Source organism: Hyla sarda, chromosome 1 (genome assembly GCF_029499605.1).
Source record: "Hyla sarda isolate aHylSar1 chromosome 1, aHylSar1.hap1, whole genome shotgun sequence".
NCBI classification, from domain to species: domain Eukaryota; kingdom Metazoa; phylum Chordata; class Amphibia; order Anura; family Hylidae; genus Hyla; species Hyla sarda.
Genome location: NC_079189.1, coordinates 109,312,728 through 109,337,542, shown reverse-complemented (window position 1 = coordinate 109,337,542; position 24,815 = coordinate 109,312,728). Strand labels below are relative to the sequence as shown.

The window sequence follows — 24,815 nt, the reverse complement described above, 5'->3', positions numbered from 1 at the left end:
ATTTGCCAATCTTGGTGTTCTCTGGCAAATGTCAAACGTCCTGTACAATGTTGGGCTGTAAGCACAACCCCCACCGGTGGACGTCGGGCCCTCATACCATCCTCACGGAGTCTGTTTCTGACTGTCTGAGTAGACACATGCACATTTGTGGCCTGCTGGAGGTAATTTTGCAGGGCTCTGGCAGTGCTCCTCCTTGCACAAAGGAGGAGGTAGCGGTCCTGCTACTGGGTTGTTGCCCTCCTACAGCCTACTCCACATCTCCTGATGTACTGGCCTGTCGCCTGGTGGCATCTCCATGCTCTGGACACAACGCTGACGACACAGCAAACCTTCTTGCCACAGCTCACATTGATGTGCCATCCTGGATGAGCTGCACTACCTGAGCCACTTGTGTGGGTTCTAGACTCGGTTTCATGCTATCACTAGAGTGAAAGCCCTGCCAGCATTAAAAAGTGACCAAAACATCAGCCAGGAAGCATAGGAACTGAGAAGTGGTCTGTGGTCATCACCTGCAGAACCACTCCTTAATTGGGGTTATCTTGCTAATTGCCTATAATTTCCACCTGTTGTCTGTTCCATTTGCACAACAGCATGTGAAATTAATTGTCAATCAGGGTTGCTTCCTGAGTGGACAGTGTGATTTCACAGAAGTGTGATTGACGTGGAGTTACATGGTGTTGTTTAAGTGTTCCCTTTATTTTTTTGAGCAGTGTATATCACTGTATTCTAAATATTCATGAAATCGCGAATTGCCGATATTCACGGTAAAAATTTGCATTTCGAACATTCACGCTCAACACGAGTCAGCAGCAGATTACAGTACCGCTGATATTCGTATAGCAAGGATAATAGGCAAGTTTTAATCTGCATCTGACTCTGGAAGTATCATGCTGGTAGATAAAATTCTTGCAGGTTAGCAGTACTCTGCAGGATAGCGTCATTGTGGCCGTGACGCATGTGAAAGACTCGGAGCTGTCAAATCCCGGGCTGGAGTTTGCATACAACAGGAGCAGTCAGCGGCTCATATCAAAGGCAGCATAAAATATTAAAAGATTAAAACTAACGTCAAATGCATTTCAGAACTGTCTTAGGTTCCTTCTTCAGGGAAATTTGAAGCATATAATAAAACTTAGTGCATTATATATACATGTCTATGGCCATCTTGACACCTTATTGTCAGAACTTGGAAAATCCCAATAATATGCAGGCTGGATTAATGGTAACAAAAAATTAGATCTGCTTTCAGATATATATATATATATATATATATATATATATATATATATATATATATCAGATGTAAAAGCAAGTATTGTAGTATAAAAATGAAAATATACATTAAACTACATGAAATGGGAAATGCATAGTGTAAAATAAAGCTATAATAGGAAATAAACATAGAAAAAAAAGAAAAAAAATTATGATAAATGCAAACAAAAATAAAAATAAATTAAAATTCAATAAAAAAATTAACTAAAAAAATTAAAATGAAAAATAATGAAAATAAAAAAGAAATGGCAATAAGGATACAAATCAACAAAATTTCAGAACAGAGAAGACAAGCACATCCACAACACACCCCTAGAAGGACATGATATAAAGTAACACTGAGGGTGGTTTAACCCCATCCATGTGGTCCTGATGCCCCAATGGGATGCCCCCTAGCCAAGGACTTGGCTAGAAGGCATCCCATTGGAGAATCAGGATCACATGGTTTACTCTGTATGACTTCCTTTAAAGAAACAGTAACACTGATAAACATGTGCATAACACAAAATCCCAAGATAACAAAATACAATGTACTTTGGAGTAGTGGGCCCAGAACAGTGATACTGGAAGTGCCTGAGGCAATGTTTACCAGACAGGACAACATCCTGCACTGATTCACCACAAACTCCTTCTCTTGAAGAAATCCGTCCTCAGCACAGGGTCCTGGACAGTAAAGGTGGCTGAAGGTAGAAACTTAAAAATAGGAAATTAGTGCAAAACAGTCCCTGAACAGTCCCATATTTCGATTAATAATTTAAACATAGGTCCCAGAAACGTAAGAGATCTACACCATGAAGAACAATTAGAAAAACACCCAAAAATAAGCACACAATGATCCAAAGATATTGACAAGATACTTTATTAAACACATGTGCTTCAATAAGACATACATTTAAAAAAATGTAAAAATATTACAGAGTAATGGAGCAATAGCAAAGGTGCTGTAGGAACCGAATAACAAGTGGGGACTATGCACTTAGCATACAGCCTGATAGGAAGTATAAATGTAATCAATGTGCATCATAATAACTATAGGGACCATACTGGTTGCAGTGCAGTAAAGATAAGTAAAGTGGCAAAGTGCATAAGATATAAATTACAGAGGTCCCAAAGAAGGCTACATGTATAAAGAAGTATGCATAGACAAATCACAACATCATTACCACAATGGAGAGGAATACACGTGCGAGCCTCCACCACCCAACGTTTCGCTCAAGGCTTCATCTGGGGCGTGGCCATGAGAAAACCAGCCCTCCCTAATAAATCATTGTGACCAATTACAGTCTGATGACCACCTAACCTGTTGGTACATGCCCATAGAGCGTCACCTGATCAATCATGTGACCTATGGTAGACATGCATTATAATGACACATGCCCATCTATGAGCCCCGCCCCCATTTAAAGTATCATGGCATAGCTTTAATGCCTCAATCATGAAAAAAAAATGAAAAAAGTTTGTAGCATCCACCCTAGTGATGTCCAGGTACATTTGCATACTTTCGCGGGTGAAGCAAACACACTTCATTGTCCGGTCCAGCAACGGCCACACCCCCGATGATACGCACAGTGCATTACAGAGGGGAGCAAACCGGGCGGCCGTGCCTCACACCGGAACCGAAGGATGGAGGTGAAGAAGTGGCCCCTGGTGAGAAAAACCACAATAATAAGTCCGCCCATAAATATAGGGGAATGAATCAAACCAACGAATATAAAGAGATCCATGATCAAAAAATGCATGATAATTAATGAATAACTAAAATAATAAATCTATAAATAACATAATGGAAAAACATAAAAATAATTATAAAAAGAAAAAAATTATGAAAATTAAAAAGAGAGAAAGGCACAGTAATATATAAATTAAAAAGAATGCAATTGAAGTGTACAGTGACTAAGAGAGGTGATGGGAGGGTGAAGGGCCAGTTCACCCACCAATCACTAAAAAAGTCTCCCAATAAAAATAGGGGGAGAACAAGAGTGCCTGAAAGATGGAATTAGTGCTGTGAAAAAAATTGCAAAGTTGAAAAAACACAACATAAAAGTGCATAGTGAAAAAACAAGTGATAATGTGAGCATGCAAGTGCTAGTGAAGTGCAATTTATTCCAACCAAAGTGAATAGGTGAAAAATGACAAAACATACTGTACCAGCCAATAAATTACAAACTTATAAATGGGGAACTCCTGTGGCACTGTGAAACACAAATAACAAAAAAAGACCGCAAGATCCAAAATATTGATAAATAAAATCAATAGGCTAAATAGTGCAGGGACCAAGATACTTCGAAGTTAAATGGCACATACATGATTGCTAGATACCTGTCACTAGTATGTAAATAAAAAAAACTAATAGTAGATAATTACAGTGGTCCCTCAACATACGATGGGAATCCGTTCCAAATGGACCATCGTTTGTTGAAACCATCGTATGCTGAGGGATCCGTGCAATGTAAAGTATAGGACAGTGGTCTACAACCTGCGGACCTCCAGATGTTGCAAAACTATAACACCCAGCATGCCCGGACAGCCAACGGCTGTCCGGTCATGCTGGGAGTTGGAGTTCTGCAACATCTGGAGGTCCGCATGTTGAAGACCACTGGTATTGGAGGTTATACTCACGTGTAAACTAACTAACGTGTAAACTACAAACTAAAGTGAAATTTGGCATAAATGGACTTAGACACACACACACACACACACATGAAACGAGACAAACACAAAATAAACTCTCTGCCCTTCCTCCGGTTGTGTGCATTTTCTACTACAATGTACCTGGGTATATTTTGGGCCAGATCTGCCGGAGGCTTTCTCCTTCAGGTCCATTGGCTTATAGCTACTTCTCCCCACAACTGAAACATACGAGTGCACCTATGGCCAAACCGAAGGGATACAACAAGTGACAAACAGACAGATACACATGCATACTGACACTGCATCACTTTACCGACTAAGACATCTCTAGCTACTGCATTGCATAGCTGACTGAAAATACATTAAGTGATGTCATACATCTTGACTATTGACATTTTTGGATAAGCGATTTGAGGCACTCTGAAATTTTCAGGAAGACTAAGGGAATTCATGGTTTTCACCTGGTAACAAAGCATACCGTAGTTTCTTAGACGGAGCCCGTTACTTGAACTTGAAACTTTGAACCGTGAACTTAAAGGGGTATTCCGGGCAAAAACATTTTATCCCCTATCCAAAGGATAGGCAATAAGATGTCTGATCGCGGGGGGCCCGCTGCTGAGATCCCCCGCGATCTCCCTGCAGCACCAGCATTCGTCTCTAGTTTCAGAAACCACCGGGTTTCTGGGACTAGGGCCTCCCATAGACATGAATGGAGGGGGCGCGGCGTGACGTCATGTCCCCAGTCCCGGAAACCCTGAGGTTTCTGAAACTGGAGATTCAGCACCCGCATAGAATGCGGGTGCTACAGGGAGATTGCGGGGGTCTCAGCAGCAGGCCCCCTGCGATCAGACACCTTATCCCCTATCCTTTGGATAGGGGATAAAATATTTTTGCCCGGAATACCGCTTTAACAAGCTTATTTGCCAACACAGGATTTTTTTTTTCTCAACAGGAACAATAGATCAGATTTTTTATTTTTTCAACATAGAGACAGTTAATAGGTGGGGTATTTCCTATCCCTGTTGCAGCGGTTCACGCTTCTTCTCAGTTGAGACATATAGCGGGGTTCTCTTGCTTGCCCACCCTCTGGTAGATTGATAGTGTTCACCCATGACACTCGAGATAGGTTGGCGTAAGACACGTTGGGGCTTATTGTCACCACCATTTGAACTTAGGCGGCTTTCACCACAGGGTCTGGGGTTGCTTAAGCAGCAGGGCCTTCAGCTTCTTTCTCAAGTTGAGGATATGTGTACTAGGCGGGGGTGCAACAAGCTTAGGTGCTACTATAGCAAGTATAGGGAGCATAGATTTGGGTTTCTTCCCTGATGTCGCTCTTGGGTTTAACAGACCGTGGGGATCAGAGGTGCAGTCCTCCAATGGGAAATACACAAATGGCAGTTGCGTTTGGTTTATGATGTGTCAGAGCAGCTGCCCACTCCCCCCCCTGGAGCTTTGGACAAGGGTATACTCTACAATCTCCCCACTTACTAGGGAGTGGAGCAGGTAATCCCGTTTAACGGCCCTTCGGTTAACTAAGAGTGTGTCCCCCCATGGTGGCAGACTATTAGTATCCCAAATCCCCGGGCCTGATCAAATTTCACCACAGTGACTCTTCGCTGTTCTAAAGGGGGGGGGGGGGGGGGGGGGGGGGGGTCATTGACCATGCGAATATGCACAAGCTCCAGGAATTTAGTGTCTGACTACTGCTGCTGCCGCCATACCTCATATGGGAGCTGTCGCTGATGGGTCTCCTGCTGCTGCTTCTCCCAAATCTCCTCCAAGATAGCCTCGGTGCAGGCCTCTCATTCAGCTTGAGGGGTCTGGCTGGAAGGGATGGGCAGATGCTCCTTGCCGGGCAGGGACAGCAGGTACTGATGCATAGCTTTGATGACCCCCGGCTTGTCTCACCCACGACGGGTCCCTTGGTGGCGTACAACGTGTTGTGTTATGCACACTTATGTTTAACACATTAAAGTCTCCATATATATATATATATATATATATATATATATATAAAAGGAGAAGTCCAGCTTAGAAAAATGTATCCCCTATCCAAAGGATAGGGGATAAGTGTCAGATTGTGGGGGTCTGACCATTGGGTCCTCCCGTGATCTCCTGCCCATTGCCCAGGCTTTCCTCTTGCATTGAGCTGTGTTGACCATCGCACCAACACGCCCTTTCCATGCATCTCTATGGGAGAGCTGCAGATACCAGAGTGCAGCGCTTCGGCTCTCCCAGAGAGATGAATGAAGGCTTCATGCAGGAAATCGCGGATGCCCCCCCCCCCCCCTAGATAGGGGATACAGATTTCTAAGCTGGATGACCCATTTAAAGTAAAACCAACCAAAATCACTGATTTCAGCAGGACTCTTATGTGTATAGGGGGACCTCCAAACTATGACTCATGGTGAACTCTTTTGTTTTCCCTTAGCAGTGACTTCCTAACCCCTATTTACTGGTAATACATACATGGCTCAGCCAAGTTAAGCATGTGGGTGTATGGGGAGGTTGGAAGTACAAGAAGCATTTGGCTGACAGTTGTTGATGGTGTATGGGCATCGTAACACCCACGTTTCAGAAGACAGGAACCCCGGTGGATGTGGATCTTCTGGACCTGTGTGGCAGATGACTCGGACCGTACCAGGGAGCGGAGTCTAAGGTGCCGCTGGTTTTCACCAGAGCCTGCCGCAAAGCGGGATGGACTTGCTGCGGCAGGCGGCACCCAGGTCGCTACCCCTGGCACGGCGCAACCACACAGGCGTCTGAGGAAATGCGAGGCACAGGAGGGACAAGGCAAGGAGCAAGGTCAGGTCATGGAGCAAAGGATCAGATACAATAGAGGCAATAACAGGAATGCTTTCTCTCAGGCTCAAGGCAACAAAGATCCGGTAGGGAAGTGGGGAGGGTGGAGGAATTTATCAATGAGCCACAGATGAATTACACTAAAGAGCGCACTGGCCCATTAAATCTTAAAGCTCTGGCACGCGCACGCCCTAGAGGACGGGGACACATGTGCCGGAGCAGAGAGGTAGAGGCGGGGGCAGGAGAAGCACCAGATGAGTGACGGACTGGGGCTCGCATGCGGGCGCGTCCCTCTATGCGAGTCCCAGCCCTGCTGGCAGCAGCAGGTAACGGGACCATGCGCTCATGGCCAGCGTGTGTGGCCAGAGCGCATAATGTAACAGGCATTTTTAGGAGTAAACCTTTCTTGGCAAAGACTTACCTTCTCTAAGTCTGCGGGAATCTGTTTTTGAGGGAAAAAAATTGTAGAAAATTGAACTTGAAACACTCTAAACAGGCACATGAGTATTATCCATATAACCTGGGATAGCATTCATATTAGAAGGAAACTGATGACTAAGTTGTCTATGTTGTAAGTATTCAATTCTACTCTGACTTGTAGCCACTTCAACCAAGAGATTAGCAGACATTAGTAAGCATAAGTTGTATCAAAAATAATATATTTCTAAAGTGTGTACTGTGGTGTCCCAGTACCGTATAGTATGGTGTCCCAGTACCGTATAGAGTTACTTCGTTCCAGTAGGGTCCTCCTGGTGGGATAGCCCCTAGTCACCTCTTCCTTCTTTAATTTTGTGATGTTTGTGAATGTATATTTAATTGTGTATATAGTGTTGCAGGACCTTCGGTCATGTGACTAATGTTAATTCTCTTAGGGTATGTTAAAGGACCTTCCTGGGTCACATGTGTGGTCACATGTTTAGACCATAATTCCTTGTGTAAAGTTAATGACAGATGGTATGGACCAATGAGCTCAAGGCCAGCCCCTGCCCATATAAGGGAGCTGCCAGCCAATCCTCGCTCTCTTGGGTTCCGGACTAGCAGAGAGAAGAGATCCGTGCAACTTTCAAAGACAAGACCAGGCCGAAGCCTGATAATACCACAACTTACCAAATCGTGAGTTACAATACAACTCCCCACTAAAATCTGCGTGACTGCTGGACCTAAACTCAATCCCCTAAATCCAGCGGAACAGCGCATATAAATCTCCTGAGCTTAAAACTCACAAGGTCCCAACCAACTGTCAGGATCCTAATAGACTCTTCTTGTATAAAGACTGTTCCTGTTTAATTCTGCATAAAATCTGCAGTAAAAGCTCCAACAGTTTTCTGAAACCTCCGGTTGTGGACAATCATTTGTTATTCTTCCCTATCGACGGGTGGCGATAGGACAAGCATATACAAAGGAGCCCGCACCCTGGCGTCACAACAGTTAAGGGTTAAACCAGCACCCTTTCATCACTGCACAGCTACACCCCATATACCCTATACCCCCACAAGCTTACCACATTGCTTTTTGGCGTCTTACGAACAGGATACGGGTGTGTGCCTACAGCTGTTGCCACCATTTACAGAGTACTCCCCCCATGTAAAGAACTTTATTTATGTACTGTGAATCGCATTCAAGTGTACGGGACTGTGCTTATGGTACGGTGTGCAAGAAGTGCGCACGAAAAGTAAAGGGGGAGTCGAAGATTTATTGGCTGCAAGGATGTGTAAAATATGAGGTGAATACATGCTACGATCCTCTGGTCCGGTCAGTGCTGCAAGAGTTAATTCACTGCCGGAGAAGCGGGCGGAAAAAAAACAGCGCTGCATCACGACCCGGCGGCCATTTTGGAGAAGCCCATTATAAAAGGAACCCTGCACAGCGACCTCTTCAGTCTGCACGAGGAAGAGATGAGTGTACAGACATGGTGGAGAGCAGCGTTCCACGTGGTGAGAGTTTCAAGATGGTGCCGGAGCAGAGGAAAGTTGTGGCGGTTGCAGCCCAACTATTCCAAGACCTTGCTGACCATCTGCAGCAGTTATCTTTGGATCCAGAGGGGGCCTGCAATCTTCCCCAGTTGCCCGATGATGACTGGCCGGACACCCCTCCTGGGGAATTTGCTGGGACATCTGGAGCATCTTCACCGGTGAGACTGTCCCCTCACCACTGGACATTCGTGGGTTCGTGGGCTGAGATCCCGATGGAGGAATCTTCTGTAAGTACCCCACCAGAAGCTGCCTTTTTCTTCCTCCTCCAGCCCAGAGCCAGAAGTACCCCTGTCTGATTTAAATTTGCCGAGTGCGAGACCGCACTCGCCACGTTTGCCTGAATGGACATTTGGGGACGAACCAGAGATGACCCAATATATGCATGATGTTCTTCAACCCCTGCCTGGGAAGCCACTCCCACCGGTTCCCACAGTACAGAGGGAAAGGGCCTGTCAGGAGGCCAAAATGGTCGAATTGATGGCAAAACTAAAGGCCCGACACCGAGAACTTTATGCCCCCAAGCATGTTCATTTGCCCTATGAGGAGAGGATCTGCTACCAACAAAATACTATGGAATTGGAAGCACTCTTCATTCGCATGTGGGACTATCCCCGAGAAGGGGAAAAGCCTTTAGAGCGCCGCCGTGCCACGGTGGCCAAGTTCAACAAGGTCAGAGGTTATGGTACCCTCATTGATTGCCAAACTGGCTATACCATTCTCGTAAACCATCGAGCTGTTCAAAGGCCTTACATCCACAAGAAATTCCATTCACTGGAGGTGGGCGAAATAGTTGAATATACGCCTGTACAGGGTCTGCGAGGAGAGTAGCCGGGTTCTGTTGGACTCCTAGTGCAGGTGGACTGATGATCCTTGCGCATCTATTTAAATGTATATAACCTAATAGTAATATTATTTCCTTGCCTAATTGCACTTATCAGGTGAATGCACCTGAAATTTGTTATCATTTCAATACATTTTGTTCTCAGGTTGAACCAGATGTAATTGCTTCTTGTACACTAAATTTTTTTTGCTTTGGCACGTGTACATAAAAAAAATAGGTGTTGTAGTAGTTGTAAGTAGGTGGCTCTCTCAGCTCCTCTGAGAGTGACATTCCTGTCACCCCTCACTGACACCTTCTTAAAGGTCTACTCAGGGTAACCTACCCCTCAGATACCAAGACTGACTCTTCAAACAATTCATGTACACATAGTACATCAAATAGTCACTTTAGTGTACCAACCTCACTCTAACTTAGTACACCAAATAAAATAAAAAATATCTAAACATTCTAAGTAATTAAAAAGAAACAAAACTTTTGGGATTGTAGCCTATGTCATTATTCAATTCCTGCCACTGTTATGTACACTAACTTTCCTCCCTTTATGTGTTCAGGATGCTCTTCCCGGCCAGAAGTCGCTCCTGTAAGCCTAAGTGTATACACATATTCAAAAAGGTAACCTAGGTAAGGTTTATCTGTTGAGTTCTAGGGATAAGTGCATGGACCCTAGTAGCTAGTTATTGATAGACAGCCACAGGCAAGCCAACATAACTTCAGTGTACTAGACAGGTAACAAATGTGGTAGATAAAAATGTCAAGTGAGATTTATAATGTTTAGTATACAGTGGTCCCTCAACATACGATGGTTATTCGTTCCAAACGACCCATCGTTTGACGAATCCATCGTATGTTGAGGGATTCGTGCAATGTAAAGTATAGGAAGTTATACTCACCTGTCCCCGCCGCTCCGGACCGCGTCCTCACCGCTCCCGATGCTGTCCTAGGGGTTCCCGATGCTGTCTCGCTGCTCCGGCATCTTCTTTGGGATCCTCTGGTGTCTTCCGCATCTTCTCCAGTGTCCGGACCTCGCTTTCTGGTGACGTTATTACGCTGCTGCGCGGGCACGGCGTGTGTAGCGACGTAATAATGGCGCCGGAAAGCGAGGCCCAGACCCTGGACAATGGGCAGAAGACGCCGGAGGATCGCGAAGTGGGCCCCAAGCAGCGGGGATAGGTAAGTGAACCTGTCCGGGATGCTTAAACTGCTATCCGACAGCACCTTAAGCATTTTGCGCTGTCGGATAGCAGTTAATGCGATGGCCCCGACATATAAAAGCATCGTATGTCGATGCTGACATCGACTTGCGATGGCCTCTGAGAGGCCATCGTATGTCGATTTGATCATAGGTCGGGGCCATCGCATGTTGGGGGGTTACTGTATAATGTTTCTAGTCAGCCAAGAGAAAATAGAATTTTTTTTTAAAGTAAGTAAAAGTGTTAGGATGTATCTAATGTCTTATAATGTCATCCTGTTACTAAATTCGTGAACAGCATAATCCTGTTCGTGAGTTTATCAGTACTCATGTTTGTACATAAAAACATTATTTTATCATTTTGGTCGCCTAAAACATAGAAAAAAAATAATACTAATTTCTTCAGAGCTTGCAAGGACATTTATTATGCACAAAGACTCTCCTGTTGTGTTCATACAGCCTGAATAATGGACATTTGAAAATGATGCCCAGGACTGTTAAAAAGCAAACTGTTGCACTTCGTCCCTCTGCCTTAGGGGACAGACGTCAAGGCCAGCCCCTGCCCATATAAGGGAGCTGCCAGTCAATCCTCGCTCTCTTGGGTTTCAGACTAGCAGAGAGAAGAGATCCGTGCAATTTTCAAAGACAAGACCAGGCCGAAGCCTGATAATACCACAACTTACCAAATCGTGAGTTACAATACAATGCCCCGCTAAAGTCTGCGTGACTGCTGGACCAAACTCAATCCCCTAAATCCAGCGGAACAGCGCATATAAATCTCCTGAACTTAAAACTCACAAGGTCCCAACCAACTGTCAGGATCCAAATAGACCCTTCTTGTACAAAGACTGTTCCTGTTTAATTCTGCATAAAACCTGCATTAAAAGTACCGAAAGTTTTCTTGTCCGGTTGTGGACAATCATTTGTTATTCCTCCCTATCGCTCTTGGGACGGGTGGCGATAGGACAGGCATATACAAAGGAGCCCTCACCCTGGCGCCACACCAGTTAAGGGTTAAACCAGCACCCTTTCATCACTGCTCAGCTACACCCCATATACCCTTTACCCCCACAAGGTTACCACAGTACAATATTTAGGTTTATTTATCTTAAAACAAACCTGTCATATTGCAAAACAAATTATTTATATGTTACTCAGTACCTAAGCCTGATCATGGACATATCATTTTTTTATGTGTCTAAGACCTATATATACCTAACAAATAGCATTTACATCTTGCTCACTTGCTTAGTCTTCTTGCCTTGTGGAGGGGATGTGTCTGTCTCTCTCCATCACTGTGGCTGCTCTAAATCTGGGAGCAGCCTAGCAGTCTGCAAATCACTGCACCCTGTTGTGGTGACGGGGTGGTGCTGGTGATAGTGCAGGGTATATTGGTGTTAACCCTTTATTTTCGTAACGCCAGGGTGCGGTTTCCTCAATGTAATGGTCCTACTGCCAACCGTTCCACAAACAGCAGGGAGAAATAACGGAATGTCCACAGCAAATTTTATGAAGTAAACTTGAAGTAACTTTACTATATATATAATGCAACGGCATGTAACAGAACAGTCTTTTGAGAGAGAGAACCATGGGTACAGGTTCCTCACAGGTTTGCTGGGACTCTGGGAACAATGAGCTTTGATTGCTAGCCACTGTGCTACTATTTTTAGGAGATTTGAGTTTCTAGTAGTCACACAGAATTCAGTAGTTTGAGCTTTGAATAACTCACGTTTAGTGGCTGCGGATTCTTAGGCTTTGGGCCTAGCTTGAATTGATGATTTGTGCTGAGATGTGCTTCTCTGATAATCCGTAACTAAGAGAGTGCAAAGAGAGAGAATCTAGTGGCAGCAGCCCCCTTATATATTAAAAGGGGGGGGGACAAAACTCATTGGTCAGCAGAACCTGTCAGTCCTGACCCAGTGAACTCTGGGTATCACATGACCCAAAGGTCCTTAAACCATAATACAATTAATTTAAGGCACGTGACCTCTAAGGACCTATACAGAGGTATTCCTACAAAACCTATTAAATATACATATAATTAGATTAAATACTATTTATATGAGGCGACTAGGGGTTAGCCCTACAGGAGAACCCTATTGACAGAGAGGGACTCTGGCTGAGGGGACTTTAGACAGAGGAACAGGACCAAGTCCTGTTCCGGGATACCACACTTTTCTCTCTGGGCAGTCTGCAAATCACTGCACTCTGTAACCCCTTCTTCTCTGGGCAGTCTGCAAATCACTGCACTCTGTAACCCTTTCCTCTCTGGGCAGTCTGCAAATCATTGCACTCTGTAACCCCTTCTTCTCTGGGCAGTCTTCAAATCACTGCACTGTAACCCTTTCCTCTCTGGTTTCATGCTGTACATGTTACACAGAGAGAAAGATTATTGGAGTTTGCCTGCAGTATTCCTAAACATTATGGTGAGTTTATAACAATATAAAATGTGTAAATATAAAAATTGATCTTTCTTAGTTAGTGCAAGGATTTTCATGATAAAAGCACAGTAGTTTTTATGCATACATTTTCTATTTGTTCCTAGTAAAGCTGGATGCTAATCAACATAGCTGTCACTATGTGTGTCACTCAGCTTTCACAGACTCATGAATGTCTGATCAGCTTCTTTGTCATTCAGGAGTCAGAGAAACTTTGGCTGTTCAAGCTTGCTGGGAGTTGTAGTTTTACAACAGCTGGAACTGCAGTGTTTGTAAAGCACTGTGTTAGAGCAGTATTGCCTTTAGCTTTTGCAAAACTACATTTACCACCATGCCCACACATCCTTTGTCTGTAGTTTTGCAAGAGGTGGAGGCACACAGATGGAGAATACACAGCTCTAAAACAGAGTTTTTCAAAGATTGTACCCCCAGCTGTTGTAAAACTACAACTCTCACCATGGGAGTTGTAGTTTAGGAACATTTGAAGGCTGTAGTGGTGCAGTGGTGATCTCCTATACTGCATACCAACACACTTTACGGCTGGCATCCAGTATGCTGCAAAATACAAAGTAGTCTGTCTGCATAATGATAGGTGGCCCCTAGTGGTGGCAATTTGAAAAAAAAAAAAATGAAATAAAAAAATGTTTCATTAAATGTATATGCAAAAAAGTCATCTTATCAGTAGTACTACAAAATATACATTTTTTTTAATAATGACAGTGACTCTTTAAATGGTATTTTATCAGACTGGGTATTGACTACTAACAACCTGCAGAGGGCACTGTTGTTATTGCCATTCAAGTACCATAAATGTAACTTTTACCAGTGTATAAGGCAGTGTTTCCCAACCTTTTTCGGCTCGGGGTACCCCACGGAAAAAAAATCGCAGGGCACCCCTACCGATGTTGAGGAGCAACCCCCCCCCCCAAAAAAAAGAAAAAAAACAAAAACAAACGCAATGCAAAATATCCAATACCTATTTATCAGTGGGTATGTAGTTTAGTTTAAAGTGCAGCAACTCACATGTGATGTCTTATCTAATCAGTATCATTCCCTGTTCTTCTCCGTCTGGTCTGGACCGTCCTGACCATTTCTTCCAGCCACAACTCTTCACCATTAAACCTGCAAAACAAATCTATTAGGCTCTGCACTTAACCAGCATCAGCCTCCAGATTCCCCTTTTAGAAGTAAAGAGGGATACAGAGGTGTAAAGGGGCAACAGAGGGGTGTACATGGGAGACAGGTGTGTAGAAGAGTGTACGGGGGTGACAGAGGGCTGTACATGGGTGGCAAAGGGGTGTACATGGGAGACAGGTGTGTAGAAAAGTGTACAGGGGGTGACAGAGGGCTGTACATGGATGACAGAGGGGTGTAGAGGGGTGTACATGGGTGGCAGAGGGGTGTAGAGGAGTGTACATGGGTGGCAGAGGGGTATAGAGGAGTGTACATGGGTGGCAGAGGGGTGTAAAGGGGTGTACCTGGGTGACAGAGGGGTGTACATGGGTGGCAGAGGGGTGTAAAGGGGTGTACATGGGTGACAGAGGGGTGGGGTGACAGAGGGGTGTAGAAGACTACATGGGTGACAGGGGGGCGTCGGGGGTGACAGGGGTGGACAGGAGTGACAAGGTGGTAACAGGGGTGACAAAGGGACAGAGGGGTGAACATTGGTGACAAGGATGTGGTCAGAGGGGTGGACAATGGGGGGTGAACATGGGTGAAACGGCGATGGACAGGGATAAAAGAGGGGTGGACATGGGAGACGGGGTTAGAGGGGTGGACAAGGGTGACAAGCAGTTAAAAGAGGGGTGACCAGGAGTGACAAAGAAGGGTGGACTGGGGAGGTAGACTGGGGTGTGGACGGGGGAGGTGAACATGGGTGACAGGGGGTAGACTGGGGGTGAACATGGGTGACAGGGGGTAGACTGGGGGGTGAACATGGGTGACAGGGATGGACAGGGGGGTGGACAAGGTGGACATGGATGACAAGAGGATAAACATGGGTGGGGGGGGATGGACATGGGTGAGGGGGGGGAGGATGGATATGGGTGAGGGAGGGGAGGATGGACATGGGTTAGAGCCCCCCTCTCATGTCCATCCCCCCCCCCCACTCACCCATGTCCATCCCCGCCTCTCACCCACGTCCATCCATGGACATGGGTGAGAGGCGGGGATGGACATGGGTGAGAGGGGGGGAGATGGACATGGGTGAGGGGGGGGATGGACATGGGTGAGAGGGGGGGATGGACATGGGTGAGAGGGGGGATGGACATGGGTGAGAGGCGGGAATGGACATGGGTGAGAGGCGGGAATGGACATGGGTGAGGGGGGGGATGGACATGGGTGGAAGGGGGGGTGGACATGGGTGGAAGGGGGGATGGACATGGGTGGAAGGGGGGATGGACATGGGTTAGAGGGGGGAAATGAACATGGGTGAGGGGGGATGGACATGGGTGAGAGGGGGGGATGGAGATGGGTGAGAGGGGGGGGGATGGAGATGGGTGAGAGGAGGGATGGACATGGGTGGAAGGGGAGGTGGACATGGGTGAGAGGGGGGGGGGGGATTGGACATGGTACAGTACCTTAAGCAAGCCATTTTTCTTCCCCGTTCTTCCCCTCTCCGGCAGGGCAGCGACTCAGGGCTCCGGCAGGGTACTCATTCACTGCCGAAGGGGGACGCTTGGGCACGGGTCACTACATCGGCCTGGCGCACCTTCCGCATACTTCCCCTCTCTGGCAGGGCACTCACTGGGCCGCAGGGGGAGGGGACGCAAAGGGATGCTGGGGGATGCACGGACGGACGGACGGACGGACGCACAGTGCACACAAAATTCCCTGCGGCACCAGAAATAAAAAAAAAATCACTGGTATGAGGAATCATTGGTATAAGGCAATGATTCTACAAATCAATGTTCAAACAGAGTACACAATACAGTGGATACTGTAAGTTGGTGAGGCATGTAGGGTATGTTAGACACCCCCTTTAATTGTTTTGTGTTTGTATCTGTAACAGTATTTAAGAAAATTAATAACGTGTCGACACTGGCACTTTCCATTTATTTCTAAAACAGCCTACGCCTATCTTGCAACTTGTCAGTCTTTGCTGATATTCCTTCCAATAACTTTGGTTCCCTTTATAGTTTGCTATTTTAAACCTCTCGCACAATATAAAAAAAAGAAAAAAGAAACACAGACAAAGATAAAACCTCCGTTTCTAAACTTGGCAAGTATCATGGGGCTGACAGGAGAACGGAAAAAGTCTCAGCGTTTAATAGCCGAAATATCTAGGTAAAAGGTTACAAGGAGTCAGTGCCAGAGGAGACCTCAATGACTTTGTCATTATATGGGGGAAAGGTTATTTCGTATGACACATGCTGATATGTCTTCAGGCGACTAAACAACACACCCCTCCTGCTATTGGTCCACCCTGTAAATTATACACCTTGCACGCATGCCTTTCCATATTTCATAAGCACATGCACTTGCAGAGATCTGAAAGTTCATGTAGGACATTTGCTACGCCACACAGTGCTCTCAGATCAGTCCTCGAATAGGCGCGTATAACATATAATGCCTATAATAAAAAGCAGCATAAATCCCTTGTATTCTTAGCCACGATATTTGTTGACACCTGCAATGTTTATTGTTATATATTTGACAATAATTCACCCTTTTCTTTATATATTCTAGTTTTGGAGCAGTGTTTCCCAACTGTTGGCTCTCCAGCTATTGCAAAACTACAACTCCCATCATGCCCTGACAGCCATCGGCTGTCAGGGCATGATGGGGGTTGTAGTTTTGCAACAGCTGGAGAGCCACAGTTGGGACAAAAATGTTTTAGGATAATCTTAAATGGGTATTCCAGTGGGAAAAAAACTCCCCCCCCCTCACCCATGTCCATCCTCCCCCCCCCCGTCACCCATGTCCATCCTCCCCCCCACCCATGTTTATCCTCTTGTCATCCACGTCCACCTTGTCCACCCCCTGTCCATCCCTGTCACCCATGTTCACCCCCAGTCTACCCCCTGTAACCTATGTTCACCCCCCAGTCTACCCCCTGTCACCCATGTTCACCTCCCCTGTCCACACCCCAGTCTACCTCCCCAGTCCACCCTTCTTTGTCACTCCTGTCCACCCCTCTTTTAACCGCTTGTCACCCTTGTCCACCCCTCTGACCCCGTCTCCCTTGTCCACCCCTCTGACCCCGTCTCCCATGTCCACCCCTCTGTCATCCCTGTCCATCCCCCTTTCACCAATGTTCACCCCCCATTGTCCACCCCTCTGACCACATCCTTGTCACCAATGTTCACCCCTCTGTACCTTTGTCACCCCTGTTACCACCTTGTCACTCCTGTCCACCCCTGTCAGCCCCGATGCCCCCCTGTCACCCATGATCTTTATTTATCTGTCCCTATCCTTCCAGTACTTATAGCTGCTGTATATTACACAGGATTTATTTTCTTTTTGAATTTATTTTCTGTCTGACCACAGTGCTCTCTGCTGACACCTCTGTCCATGTCAGGAACTGTCCAGAGCAGGAGAGGTTTTCTATGGGGATTTGCTCCTGCTCTGGAAAGTTCCTGACATGAACAGAGATGTCAGCAGAGAGCACTGTGGTCAGACAGAAAAGAAATTCAAAAAGAAAATCAATCCTGTGTAATATACAGCAGCTATAAGTACTGGAAGGATAGGGACAGATAAATAAAGATCATGCCGGCTCTGAGACCTCTCGAGAATGTGCCGTCTTGATTTGTAAATTACTTCTATTAAAAAAATCGTAATCCTTCCAGTACTTATCAGCTGCTGTATACAACAGAGGAAGGTTTTTTAATTTTGGATTTCTTTTCTTTCTGACCACAGTGCTCCCTGCTGACAGCTATGTCCATGCCAGGAACTGTCCAGAGCAGGAGAGGCTTTCTATGGGGATTTGCTCCTGCTCTGGACAGTTCCTGACATGGACAGATGTGTCAGCAGAGAGCACTATGGTCAGACAGAAAATAAATTCAAAAAGAAAAGAACTCCTGTGTAATATATAGCAGCTATAAGTACTGGAAGGATAGGGACAGATAAATGAAGATCATGTGTCAGAGACTTGGGGCATAATGTTCGGTCAAAGTTCAGCACTCCCTTTCTAGGGTTAAAGTTTTAAGGTGATGGTAGAGATAAACAGTGTGCATTATTAACTGACAATGCTGGTAAGCCCAGATTCTTTCTTTCTATAGGCTCCCTGGTAACCTTCACTCTGCGTTAGGACTTTCCCACCAGTCTCAGTAACTGACCTTCGAATAAAACCGGTCGCACAGCCTGTGCACCATGCACAGTGAGGAGATCAGAGGTGGGTGTGAGCCTTTGAAGATTATTAGGAAACAAATGGCGCCCTCTAGTGGAGATAAGGGGATATGATGTAATTATTATTAGATTTTTTTATTGATTAAACTTTTCTCGGTTGTGCGCATTTTTTGTAAGCAGTTGTATATTATTTGTCTGTTGTCTAGTAGTGGGAGTGAAGGTTTTTATTAATTATTTTTGTCCACATATTTTCTTTTTTGAAGTCATGGAGCAAGAAAAGCAGCAAAACTTTTAATAACCATAAATTTGCCACAAGGCTACTGATGGTTAAGGCTATGTTCACATATCAGAGATTCCGCAGCAACAGAATCCTGTTGTATTCAATGAGATTCTACTGCGCTGTGCACACGGCAGAATTTCCGCGCTGGATGTTTCTGACGTGGAAATTCCGCTGTCTGCAGAAAGAATGGACATGTCCATTCTTTCTGTGGACTCCGCACTGAATGCATTGCAGTCTATGAGACGGCGCATTCTCGAGAGGTCTTAGAGCCGGCATGTTATGCTGATGCCTGCAGGCTGCGGAATTTACGCTTGGAGATTTTCCGTGCGGACATTCCGCAGACTGCAGGCTTTGCGCAGACATTCCGAATGTGAACATAGTCTCACTGGGTTTGCACCGTGTGTTTCTTAGGATAGGTTCATATTACGTTAATGCTCCCGTTAGCCGTATCCGTTGGCATTCCAACAAAAACGAGTTGCTGTGTATAGTGTTAACCGTTTAATATTCAGAAATCTGTGTAATTTATTCTACAGCAAACTACATTGGTGTTCCTTTTAGTCGTACCCGTCGGCATCCTGGCGAAAAAGGGTTTCAGTCCAGGAGTAAGATAATGCTGCACATGCATACACAGACAGACAAAGCCATTATAAATCAAAACTGCATTTCGGGAGTGCAAAATGAGGTAGCAGTGTTTTGTAGCTCTTTGCTGTAGCTGGAGGTCAATAGGCAGGGGTGGTGCAAGGATTTTTGCCACCCTAGGCAAAAGCTAATTTTGCCGCCCCTTTTACTCCGCCCATTGGCTCTGCCCTTTGACACGCCCCACCTTACTACTGGAGTGAGACACTGTAACAAACCTCCTCTGCATGTAATCACCTTACTGCTAAAGTGACACACTGTAACAAACCTCCTTCTCATGTAATTTCCTTACTTCTGGGTGACACACTGTAACAAACCTCCTCCTCATCTAATCACCTTACTACTGGAGTGAGACACTGTAACAAACCTCCTCCGCCTGTAATCACCTTCATACTGGGTGACACACTGTAACAAACCTCCTTCTCGTGTAATCACCTTACTACTGGATGACACACTGTTACAAACCTCCTCATGTAATTTCCTTACTTCTGGGGTGACACACTGTAACAAACCTCCTCCTCATCTAATCACCTTACTACTGGAGTGAGACACTGTAACAAACCTCCTCCGCCTGTAATCACCTTCATACTGGGTGACACACTGTAACAAACCTCCTTTTCGTGTAATCACCTTACTACTGGATGACACACTGTAACAAACCTCCTCATGTAATCTCCTTACTACTAGGTGACACACTGTAACAAACCTCCTTTTCATGTAATCACCTTACTACTGGGGTGACACACTGTAACAAACCTCCTTCTCATGTAAATTACCTTACTACTGGATGACACACTGTCACAAACCTCCTCATGTAATCTCCTTACTACTAGGTGACACACTGTAACAAACCTCCTTTTCATGTAATCACCTTACTACTGAGGTGACACACTGTAATAAACCTCCTCCTCATGTAATCTCCTTACTACTGAGGTGACACACTGAAACAAACCTCCTCATGTAATCCCCTTACTACTGTGGTGACACACTGTAACAAACTTCCTTCTCATGTAAATTACCTTACTACTGGGGTGACCCACCAAAACAAACCCCCTCCTCATGTCATTACCTTACTATTTGGGTGACACACTGTAATGTGGTGGACCACCTGTGTATGGCGGGACCACGGGTGTAGCAGTGTAGGTGGTGGGGTCAGATGGTATTAACCCCCGGGGGCAAGATGTTATTAATACCCAGTGTTCTTAACGCCAGAGTGTTTTTTGGTACCGGAACCACACAAACGGTATCTACGCTATTCCAATGGCTAGTTAAAGGGGTACTCCGGCGCTAAGACATCTTATCCCCTATCCAAAGGATAGGGGATAAGATGCCTGATCGGGGGGTCCCGCCGCCTGTCACGCCCCCTCCCATAGGCTTGTGTTGAGGGGGCGGAGCGTCACACAGGGGCGGGGCCGTGACGTCACAATGCTCCGGCCCCCTTGATCGCCAGTAATCAGAGTCGGAGCGAACATGCTCTAGGGACTGATTATAATGCGGTGCTGCGTGCAAGATCATGCGGGCCCCCAACGGCGGGACCCCCGCGATCAGGCATCTTATCCCCTATCCTTTGGATAGGGGATAAGGTGTCTTAACGCCAGAGTACCCCTTACATGAAAGGAGAGTCCACAACCAGATATGGTTTAACGGAGGCTTTATTGAGTTTAAAAGATAAGGCGAGTGGCACGGCACTGCTGTATTTAGTGGACTCGATGTGGTATAGGTGGATGGGTGTGAATGAGGGTGGTGGTGCTCTGGTCAAAGCTGAGGCACAGTTGAAATAATAGAGTGAAGACAAAGGATCAGACCGGCAGACTCACCACGTTTCTCTTCTTCTTTATTTGCGTAAGCAAAGCATAGACATATACTCACAAACTTGGGGGATAGGACGTGCAGTGGGGGGACAAACTGGCAACAGACTCCGTTTCGCACGGACCACCGTGCTTCCTCCAGCCATACTAAATTTCTAGTGAAAGTGGATTTTATACAGGTAACCAACCCATTTACATAGGCCAAACCAGTCGCCAGTTATGTACCCGAATCAGGGAGCATTTTTACTCCATCCGCACGGGTCGCCCTGGCTCATCTAGGTTACAGGCACATGTAAGAGAATCACATGAGAACAACCCTCAATGCCTGCGGTTTCTAGGGTTGGAAAGAGTTACGTTCACCGGGAGTGAACGAATGGATGCAAAGCTGCTCCGGAGAGAGACGCTTTGGATCATCAAGTCGGGAGCCGCGGGAGTCCTAGGGTTAAATGATCGCACAGAACTGACAGCTTGTTTTTGAGATTTACTTTCCACCCACCTGGCCGCGTCAGAACACACGTCACACACGTCCTGTCAGCTGACCAGGTGGGTTGGGTTGGTTACCTGTATATAATCCACTTTCACTAGAAAGTTAGTATGGCCGGAGGAAGCACGGTGGTCTGTGCGAAACGGAGTCTGTTGCCAGTTTGTCCCCCCACTGCACGTCCTATCCCCCAAGTTTGTGAGTATATGTCTATGCTTTGCTTACGCAAATAAAGAAGAATAGAAACGTGGTGAGTCTGCCGGTCTGATCCTTTGTCTTCACTCTTTTATTGAGTTTAAGACAGATGGTATTATGTTCACAGCTAGGCCAGATTCCCAGAGAGGTGGCCAGGAACCCAGAAGGATCTCACAGCTTGCTGGGACCAATTATACTTGTAATAGACTTGAGACAATTATCTTGAGGCTTGACTATATGGAGGACTTGACTACTTGTAGTTACAGCAGACATAGACTTTTGACTTACTGGAATGACTGTAGCTTTGTAGCCTTCCAGGTAGCTGGTCACTTGCACTGAGAGCTCTGGTGTTAACTGTTCCTCAGCAAAGATCATAAGAGAAGAGAGGAAATTGTAATGGCCGCCCTTTTATATAGCAGGGGGCTGGACTAAAGCCCATTGGTCAAGCTGCGGGTCATAGGTTAAGCTGGTGCTCTCTGGGAGAACATGTGACAACAAATCATGTGACTGCATAACATAACATGTGACAGACTAAAAGGTCCTTTAGACAACCTCTCACAGGTCCTTTGCTCTATCTATACATTAGGATCCTGTCTATACATTAAAACAGTATACACAACATTCTGGAAACAACAGGGGAGACCATGCAGGGGAGCCCCCAGGTCACTGAGGGTCTCAACCTGACAGGGCCTAAGGGCAGTACAGGACTGTGTCCTGTACTGGGACATTACAGTAACAAACCTCCTCCTCATGTCATTACCTTACTACTGGGATGATATGCGACCGCCACTCCAGCTCAGCCCCGCCCCCTCCACAGCATCACACAGGTCCTTTAGCCATCATTTCTTCTATTCTGCATGGCTTAGCTCCACCCCCAACTGATCACTGGTCACATGATGATGACATCATCACAGGTCCTATCCCACCAGCATCTAGGGCAGTGGTCTTCAACCTGCGGACCTCCAGATGTTGCAAAACTACAACTCCCAGCATGCCCAGACAGCCATTGGCATGCTGGGAATTGTAGTTTTGCAACATTTGGAGGTCCGCAGGTTGGAGACCACTGATCTAGGGGGTAATATGTGACAGTGCTGCCATTCTGACAGCAGGTAGCCAGATAGAGGAGCGCAGCGCCAACAGTGTAGTCTTAGGGCTTCCTAAAGAACAATCTGTGAGGAAGGAGAGGGAGCTCACTAGGCACTGCTGGCCCGAGCGTTCTCACTGGGAGCTAATTAGACTGCCGCTTCTCGTGTGTGAGGTGCTATTCAGACGTATACATAGTCCAATGCAAACTTCATGTGAAGAAATGGAAAGAATGCAATCCCCACACCAATGTGCTGTTCATCTGCACCGTTTCTTTATTGAAAGCTCTGGTCCGCGTGGTGTACAGCAAGATCAGTGGGATACAGCAAGGAATACGGGTGCTCGTTCAGGGAAGGAGAAAACGGACCACAGGCTGTTTCACGTCCCTGGGACGTTTCTTCTGGTCTAGTTTTCCAACAGGGGAGCAGTGTAATTTGAGGGCTTGTACATGTTAAAAACAAATAGTACAATATATAATGCGCTTTTTTTCCTGGAATTATAACCTGAGCTACAGAAATGAAGAGAGATCATTCTGCTCATTTAGTCCAAGCGAACCTAAAGCAATGAGATGGCTGATCCAAAGATTCTCTGTTCAATAATAGGCGGTCATGATCTCTTCCCATTTCTGTAGGTTCCAAACACTCTATACCTGCAAATTTTACTAGTGCAACATTTCCCGCATGTGGTTTATAAATCTTGTGGCTCCAGACAGGGTCCTTAAAGGATATAAATTTTTACCAAATCGTCTGTATTCATTTCTTATAGTCTTCTCTATATAGAAGTAACCACAGGGGCATACAAGACCATAAATGACGTCTTCTTTTGCAGGTTATGAACTGATGGACTTTTATCTCATTACCGCCTAGTGTGAATACTCTTTTACAAATGTTATTCTGGCAACGTGAGCAGTTCTTGCAAGGATAGTTTCCCTGGGGCGCTGTACGGTCCAGCCATGTTTTTTTTCTAATTAAAACCTATTATAACACATAGAAAAACAACTACAATAGTAAGTTTTATTAAAAATAACGTAAAAAAAAATCCTAAAAAAACAAAAAACATGACTGGACCGTACAGCACCCCAAGGAAACTATCCTTGCAAGAACTGCTCATGTTGCCAGGAAACTGAAGGAAAAAAAACTGTCTCTGCGGGTTGCGCCCTTATCAAGGGTGCGCAGTAGGCAGCTGCCTTATTTGTCTATGGGCTGCGCCGGGCCTATCAATAGGGAAATATGAAATGCCAGACCCAACTGACCCAAAACACCCTTTTGTGGTGTTTTTAGTCTCACGGCTAGTTTTACAAAATCCCAGTATGTTGAAGATATGGCATTTTTTATAGAAATTTGGCATTTATCCTCCCATAGATGTCTATAGGAGGAACAAAAATGCAACATGGATTTCACATCTTTTTCTGGTGCTCCCCCCCCCCCTCCCAATACTTAGCACAAAACTTTGAGTCATGATTAGTCAAATTAATGATGAAAAAAACACAGGGGATACAACACCAAAGATAAATGCCTGTATAAATCCCACTAGTTTAAAAACAAACAAGGAAGCCAAAAACAAAAAGTGCATCTAAGGGTTGTAAAATGAGAGGATACCTTTTCGCGTCATTTTTTTTTGTGTGCAGTTGTAACCTAAATGTCATAACAGATTCCCTTGAAACTGTAATATGATATTTTTCAATTTTATATGACTTAAGAAATGTTAAAAATGTCAGAAAAAAAGTGTAAATAAAAAAAAGTAGTCCGAGAGCATAATAACTGCGATACACTTTTTGTCCTTACATTATCAATGACAGTTATACATTTATGTGCATATTGTAACACTCAATCTTGTGTTAGGTAACGTATTGAATGCAGTAGCTATGAAATACAAGTGGTAGATGTTTAGTGCCATCTTCAGG

The 24,815-nt window shown here is 45.4% G+C and overlaps 1 protein-coding gene across 1 annotated transcript in view; it reads right to left on the bottom strand.

The window, feature by feature from the left end:
* Window positions 1-2,208: 2,208 nt before the first annotated feature.
* Window positions 2,209-24,815, bottom strand: part of LOC130357354 (EF-hand calcium-binding domain-containing protein 6-like) — a 251,524-nt gene continuing 228,917 nt past the window's right edge. Inside the window, exon 19 of the mRNA XM_056560048.1 lies at window positions 2,209-2,913. Coding sequence (XP_056416023.1) covers window positions 2,875-2,913 — 39 coding nt within the window. The 3' untranslated portion in view covers window positions 2,209-2,874. The remainder of the gene's footprint in view (window positions 2,914-24,815) is intronic.